At 39.2% G+C, this 8,558-nt stretch overlaps 1 protein-coding gene across 1 annotated transcript in view; it reads right to left on the reverse strand.

Moving 5' to 3' along the window:
• The window catches only part of ctif (CBP80/20-dependent translation initiation factor), a 48,922-nt gene extending 42,172 nt beyond the window's left edge, over window positions 1-6,750 (reverse strand). The window contains exon 1 of the mRNA XM_020600838.1: window positions 6,661-6,750. Coding sequence (XP_020456494.1) covers window positions 6,661-6,689 — 29 coding nt within the window. The 5' untranslated portion in view covers window positions 6,690-6,750. The remainder of the gene's footprint in view (window positions 1-6,660) is intronic.
• Between the last annotated feature and the right edge of the window lie 1,808 nt (window positions 6,751-8,558).

Raw genomic sequence — 8,558 nt, forward strand, 5'->3', positions numbered from 1 at the left:
ATGTTCTGCTGTTGCCCTTGACATTACTGCCTGAGGGGAAACCAGTAGCTACTGACCTGTCCACTAATAAAAACTCCCATCTAGTTCCCATCCAGTTTGTCTTGGCATCTATCAAGTTCTTCGTTTTAGCCTCTGTATGGCACTTGGATAGTATTCTGTGCAGGACCAATTCATAACCAGGCCTGCGCATGCATTAGTTATTCCAAATGACATCAACCTCAATATCTAAAGTAAACACTGGTTTGTCTGTGACTTTATCATAGAACTGACCCAGTGTCTGTGAGGTAGGACACAAAGTCCACTCTATCCTGTTGTGTTTCATAGCACATCACTCCAAACCTGTTGTAGTCCAGACTGTTAAGTTCCGACACGTATTGTCTGGTGCCCACATGTCCTTGGGCAAGACTGAACCCCCAAATTGCCCCCAGTGGCTATCCCACTAGTGTGTGAATGTGGTGTAAATATTTATGTGTGAATGGCTGAAAGCGTAAATACAGTGTAAAGCAGTGTGCATCGAAAACAATTACACAAGTATAAGTTTACGGTTTAGTTTAGTAACAGTAATATTCTTATGACCGAAGAAAAACAAGTTTGCCTAACATATCAAAAGCTCCGTTTGATGTTACAGGGTGGCACAAATTTGCTTAGAGTCAACAAGCCAAACTACCACCCCTACAGGGTGCAGCAGAAAGGAGGAGGCTGGGAGGAGAATGAAGCAAGGGATTCATCTGACAGAGAAAAGCATGCATGAGAAAAACAAACACAAAGTCAGATAGCTGGCTGGTGGATCCACTGGTGTTTGGCTAAACAAAGAAACTGACTCTGCAAGGTCAGGAACACAAATAGCATAATAAGGCATCTCACATTTACCCAACACAAGTCTCATCTTGCGACACACTTTAAAATGAAGCAATGATATATCTGTTCTCACATTACAAGATATTGATGCAAATGATGAGGAGAGGCATTTGCAAAAGTTGCTTCCAGTTCAAGTTAGTAGTAATGATCTCTGAACCGGTCCCACCACAGTCACACAGGATTAAGTCAAGGGTGCAGCTGTTCTCATTATTAACTCAAGAATATGTAAACCAAATTTACACAACAAAGTATGTTTACATGTCATGGGGAGCACTACTGCATATGTGAAAAGGTTGTATCAAGCCCTTTATGAAATTTCCCATTGAAACTCTGGTGATGTAATTGAAGTACAACACTTAACCAGTGGCATTCACTTTTAATCAGCTACTTTCTTGGCCCCTTTAATGTCAAATAACAGACAAAAAAAATCCCATGACAACTTCCCAAAACCCAGGATGAAATATGCAAATGTCTGGTTTTGTCTATCACACCAAAAACCAAAATATCTTTAGTTTAATATTATAGAACACAAATATAACCAAATATTCACAACTGAGAAGCTGTAACCAGTGGCATGCTGGTGAAGGACTGTGGTTCTTGTTACCATTGCTAACTCTGAGAGACGAGCCAGTCCAAGTAACATCAAAACAGTGCTGATTTATTCAAAGGATCACAGGTAAAATTAACATTACACGCTCAGGTATCTTGCACCTCCAAACTGCTCGCAGGCAGATGTAAGATGAAAGACCCTGCACCCACCAGGCCTATACATTATATCCCTTTGGTTGGGCTAGCCCCATACTACACAGAAACGTCAACCGAGACGTCTCTGTTACCAGCTTTGCAGCTGGCCATAGCAGTAGTCAAAACATGAAGCAAATCAATGTGTGTGTGTTTGTTGATTAAGTGGTGTGTAGCTAAAAACATTCTCACACGACCTCTAGTAACATGTCGTGTCTTAAACATAAGAACATATTATGGCTAAGGCTACCGTTATACACGTCGTAATAATAATATTAAACACCCTGTCTGCTGACAGTCATCAACATTTCTCTCTAGTTATCCTTGACCAGATGTACCCTGTAGAAACTCATAAGCATGACTAAGCATTTAACAGTCTAACTAGACATCCTATCTCCACTAAACATTTCTAATACATAAAGTATCTATCCAATATCTATCTGACTAAAAATACCTAACACTGGTCTAAAAATTACTTAACTGTTTATTGATTTTCAAAACATTTGCAAATTTATTTTCCATCAGTCTGTTATTTGACTGACTAATTGTTGCAGCTCTCGAGTGAGCAAGAGCTAAAGCCTAAAACAAACTGGAGTGAAGAAAGAAAGCGAAAGTCAGACAGTCAGAGGTCATGTCTGATAAAGCAATTTGTTGCAGTGGGCATCACACTGATGATGTTTATATGCACTGTCTGTTGGTTGTAAGCAGCCTGTGAATACATGTAGATTATTACACTGCAAGTCCCCACCCTCTTTCCATTCTTATTGTTCTGTCTGTTGCACGCTCTATCCCCGTTTGAAACTACATCTTTCAGTGCCCTATCCCACGCACCCTGACTCCCTGACTTCCTGTTTCCGCCCTTCCTCTCTCCCTCCCTCAACTTCACCAGCTGTTCCGACAAAGACTTTCTGGCCACACTGTCCCAGCCACATTTTCGGCTTCACTGTTACGCCGAAGCAGTGAGGGTCTCTGGCAGACGCATTTTTACTGTCTGTTCTCTATTGCTGCTTGAGGTACTGAAATTGGTTTATCAAGACATGTGTTTGTTTCTCATGGTGTTATGTTGTTTGTTCTCCATTGCTGCTGAAACACTGAAATTTCCCCATTGAGGGATCAATAAAGTACCTACCTACCTACCTACTGCACAATCTGAGAAAACACGGAGGTGACTGTATGATGCACTAATAATGAACAGTCAGTGGCACCACAGGCCAGCACAGATGGATCAAGATTGTACAATGCAAAGCAGCATGTATAGTCAAACTGAAGACCATACCCAAAGCCCAGCACCATCCGGACAAGACACTAACCTAGCCAGACAGACACAGCATGGCACTATAAAGCACACAGCTTCTTTGTTTGAGAGGCAGAGACAAATGCCTACTGTATCTCTACTATGTATGCTCTATGACAGGATAAATTACCAAAACGCAGAGAGTAGATCTGGTACTTGCAAAACAACAACTGTGATCCTGAAATCTTCTACTATGCCCCTCCATTCTAAAATTTTGAAACTAATGCAAGAACACAGAACAGGTCACTACATTACCAGTTCAAGCCTGGTAATGTAGTGAATTCACTCACTCTCAGGACCAATCTGAATGAGGAACGGTGAATACTTGTCACTAAGTGTTACCAGCACTCAATACTGACCTTCTTCTTCAATTAAAGATAGGATTATCCCCTCTGCTAGTGATTCACTGCAGAGTTCAGCTCTGATGGGATGTACTGATTTAACTACGACTAATAATTGTGTAGTGAAATCAAGAATATTATGTGTCTGAAATAAGGAAATTAATGAAACACTATGGAAAATATTAAGCTTTATGTAGCCAGTATCAATCAATAAAAAAAACAAAACATCTTTAATTGGTTCCAATCCAAACTCATGTTTACATCTCAGGACATTCAGAACCGTTTCCAAACATCTCCTGCACTTTAGAAGCATGTAGAAACACAGGCAGCACACCTTTAAGATGTCACTGAGGTACTGACATTATGAAGGAAAAAACACAACTTCCTCAGCTCAGAGAGCAACAGGTGGCATAATATAAAACTTGACATTTAGAAAAAAGTGAAGCACTAGAAAACTGTAATAGGTCCATGGTTGCTCACTACACCAAAAGTGCCTTTGTCAAGCAAGAACCAACTTCACAAGGAGTTTGTTGTAATTCCTGCCTCCCGTTCACTTTAACAAGCTGGTGTAAGTAAATGTGTTTACTCATTCAGTTTGAGCTGAATGACCTGAATCTACAGACCAGTAGAAGACAGCCCACATGACACACAGGGGTCCAAAGGTATGAGTGCATAGTTAAAACAATAGCCCATTTGTCCCCCTATGCCCCAGTACTAATGGGATAAGACTGGTTATGTTGGGACAGCCCAACAATGTCATTATGCCCAGACTCAGAGTCCCAGCAAAGAAGAGAGGGTGTGTAATACACAACATGTACGGAGTGCTGGCAGACGTTCTGAGCCATCAAGGCAGAATGACAACAACAGTTAGTACACAATAAAGCAATCAATGGCTGTTATTGGTTATAGGTGAGCATGTGGGATGATGACAAAAAAAGTAACTCTGAGAACAAAAGGTTAGAAACAGAAGACCACAACTGTGACACAAGTCAGGCTTTAACCAGAGAACCCTGCACTAAGCCAGAGGCCTAATGTTCTCAGCTTTGAACCACCTGATACCACTTACAAAGCTACCATGTCTTCCTCAGTCATAACCTACTGTGTGTAACTGCCTTCTCTCCTCATTTTCTCTTTTCCCCACTTACTCATCCATACAGGAGAGGCAACATAATGAGCAGCAGCTCCTCCTGAAATGAGGGTAATTCTCTGCTATGCAGCCTGACTCTGGGTGTTGCAGTTTTCTGCAGGCTACTCCCACTCGCCATCACATGCAGCCAGGTCTGTTCCTCCTCATTCTCCAAAACACTTCATGCATATAAACTGGGTGTGCATCACAACCACAAACACTGCCCCCATTCGCTTTGACCTGAAGCACAGAGGTAAGAGTTAAATGTTGCTATTTACATCATTATTTGTTATATGGTACTTTGAGACCAATCTTTCATTTCTTGCTACTGTTTGACCTCTGATGGCAGAGTTCACAGCCTCAGTCATTCACCACATCAATGCAGCACTCACGTGCTGAGAGTACACAAAGGACTGATGACACTGCATTAACTCTGCTTAGACTGTCTAAACAAAGCTGGATTTCAGCCGGATCTAAACATCAGAAACAAACAAAGTGCTACTTTCATTTCATATGCCATAAATCACACAGCATGACAGCAACATATAATAACAAGGTCTGGATAAAATCTATGATTAATTTATACATGGATAAGTCCTACATATTGTGAAGCAGATACAAAAGCAATCAGTTCACATGATATATTACAGAATCTGGATAAAACACAACAATGCCTCATGCCACTATCACAACGTGCAACAGCAGTGTGATCAATTACTTACACAGTATATGTAGTATGCCAGCATGCTAATTAATATCATTAGTTTATGGTACATCCTCACAAGTGTAAACTTATTATCTAGGTTTATAGATTAATTGGTTTCTTAGTGCCCAAACATATTATAAGCAGTTAGTTCTAGGCTATCTACTGACATCATTTACATAAAGTATTTTAATGAATTTGCCCATTTGAGTTTGCCATATTCATGAAATTAACAAACTACTGGATCAGGTGGGTTAGATCAGATTCAGATAAAAGGCGCATGGCCAGGTTAAAATTTTACTAGGTACATGATGAGAGACCAGCTGAACTTGATTTGCCACTTTTGCCACAATTCACTTACTACTACTATGATGAGAGACCAGCTGAACTTGATTTGCCACTTGGCAGACTAATGAATTCACTTACTACTACTATGATGGGAGACTACACAGCAATGCCAGCAACCTGGACAAAAATCATATGCTGTAAATATCTTTATTTCAAAATTAACACATTTTGCCCTTCACATGCATTGTGACTATTAGCCATCCATTAACATGTCTCTGCTAAAAAAAAGACGTTTGTCTATAATAAATTGTGCAAACTGGATCTTAATTTTCTGCATCAAAGTGAGACAAATTCCCTTTCATTGAAGTCAAGAGGGTCTCAGTTATGTGACTTGTGGTCACATGCAAAGTCGTAGATCAGTCTGAGTAATAGGCACCTCAGGAATGTTATGAGCAAACTGGACTTAAGTCTAAAAGCTGCAGTTTCCCACTGAACAGACCACTGTGTTTTTAAAGTTTGCTCACATACAATGTATTAGTAATGATAAATAACTGTACTGATTTTTAAGTCCCATCCTGTGATAATTCACTAATAAAATATCATGTAAACTAACCATTAAAACAACTGCGTGTTAAGTCCTTCAAGTGTTTCACGTTTCACGGGAGACATATTTTATTTTAGACAGTTTAAGGTACCCTGCCCTGCCATAGCCAAGCAGCAGCTGTGACAGACTCTTTGTTGTGAGGGTCAACAGCTGAGTCAGGCTGCTGATCTGCAGCAGGCTCAGCAGACAGCTAACATTTCAACAGCTATTGCTGTCATTCATGCCCTGCAAGTATAACGTAATGTTATTAAAACCAGCCTTACGGCAAAGGTGAACATGCGGCCTGACCATAGCAGCCCCATCATAACCTCAGTTACTGTTTTTTTTTTTTCTACTCTGCACTCTCATAACCACGCCCATGCTGTCTGGGATGTTTGTGTTGTTTGTAGCCGTTAGCTAAGTGTATCTTAACAGGACGCTTATAGCAACGTTATTCCCATGCCTGCATCACAATATTCCTGTTAACGTAGCAATGCCAAGTCTGGAGGCACCTCCACGCCCTGGTTTGTCTGCACGAATATCACCGGTAACAATGGTGACGCAAGCTTTGCGGCTAACCAGCTGGCTAACATTAGCTAGCTCTTAAGTAACATTACAAAAGTAAACAACAACAGGTCACAAATTACGAATTCAAACCGCCCTCCGTCAACTGTGCTATATCAACAGATCTGCCAGATGTGGTGAAAGCTTAACCAGGTCACTCACAGTTGCAACTCGCAGCAAATCCAACACATCTTATAACGCTGTTGTCTGGTTAACGTGACCACGGCTGTAGCACTCCAAGCAACAGACGCCTCCACTCGGTTTAAAATGACATAAATCCTTACCCAGCGTGAGAATGTGACTAATGGTGAACTCGGGATCACCTCCTGGGATTAAATACTCCGTGTGTCATGGGTATGTTTCTCAAAAACAGGAGTATGAAAGAGGATTACCTATCCAGTGGCAACTCAGAGATCCCAAAGACTGAGAAAAAAAGAGAATGCAGGAATGTGACGTCCAGTCCGGCTTGTTGGCAACGTTAACACGTGCACTCGGTATAGTGAAGCATTGTGGGAAGCGTAGTTTAGTATTACAGATATCCGATTAGGCTATTAATAACCGGTTTGACGTGTTCACAGTTCACTATTATTGCCTCCTTACCTACAGGGCAAACCGCTTTGATACAGCGCCAGCTAATAAAATAAAACAAAGATAAAAAAAATGAGTCCAACACATTTGACTTCTTTTTATTATTATATTGGATACATAAAAATAAAACCAAGTACTGTTGCCTACTTAAACAGAATTTTGAGGCAAACCAACTTCAGTTTTCTGCTACATTATACTTATACTGCAATACATCTTTACTCTAAGTTTTAGTTACTTTGCAGATAACATAAAATGTAAAAAAAACAAGTAAAGTATGATGCATTATAATAGTAATTTAATATAATTAGAATTACCTAGCAGTATATAAAGTAATTACCATCAGCCCCAGCTTTACCAGTAGCAACATTAAAGTGAAGATATTGCCCTTTTATTTATTTATTTGAAAACTGTGAGGTTATTTAAAAATCATAGATTGCATCTAATAATAATAATAATAATAATAATAATAATAATAATAATAATTTTACAAACATTTAACCACTTTTATTAAAGACAAAGAATTACAAAATTGTACAAATTCTTTGGTTTTGTGAGAAAAATAGACAAAATCTGAAATTAACCAATAATGCCAAACTTTATGGGTCTTTAAAAACTAAACATACAGGACTTTTCTGCAAATTCATAAATAAATTAATAAATAACACTGTATGAGATTATGTGAAATGACAGACCCTAATGTGGCGACATAATTTAAGTTGCTAATAATCTTTTCACTTATTTGTCCTAATGATTGAAACCCTCAGTAGCAGCTGTTCTTAATATGTTTCAGTTAGTATGTTGTGGTTGCCTGTTTACTGTAATTTATTTGTATTGCTTGTAACTGACTTGTAGACCAAAAAGAAAAATGTCGGTAAAAAAAATGTATCTTCTTGTAGGTTCACTTTGGCTGTACAGGGAATTCGCTTTATAGTTAAAAGACCTGTTTCTTTGTAGAACACATGGCAGATGTGATAAATGTGAATTTTGGCACCACACATCTGCAAATAGCTCTTTTTAAAATAAACACTAAAAATAATTTCAAGGCCAGGAGAACTTCTATGTCAATACAATTGTTTCATTCATATTTCTCAACCTAAAATCTTGGTCCACAGTGAAAACCTGCTGAAACATCTTTTCAATGTAATTATGACCCCTTGTGGAAATGGATGAAGGTGCACTTAGAGGACTCCATCCTGATTTCTGGTGTTTGTGTGTGACTCCGTATATGTGTGTATGTGTTCATATTATGAATATGTATTGCATAGGGATTTATCAAGGTCCACAGCCAATATGGCAGACAGGTGGACAGAGCTTAGACACATTTACTGGCAAATAAACTTGCATATAAACATGAAACAAAGCTTTTGATGGACACACAGACAGAAAGACACACACTAGACAGACAGATGTATTACTGTATACTCTGCATAAAAAGAGGGCAGATAATTGGAAAGTGAACCGGTAGACAGATA

This window comes from Monopterus albus, unplaced genomic scaffold (assembly GCF_001952655.1).
Source record: "Monopterus albus unplaced genomic scaffold, M_albus_1.0 scaffold49.1, whole genome shotgun sequence".
NCBI lineage: Eukaryota > Metazoa > Chordata > Actinopteri > Synbranchiformes > Synbranchidae > Monopterus > Monopterus albus.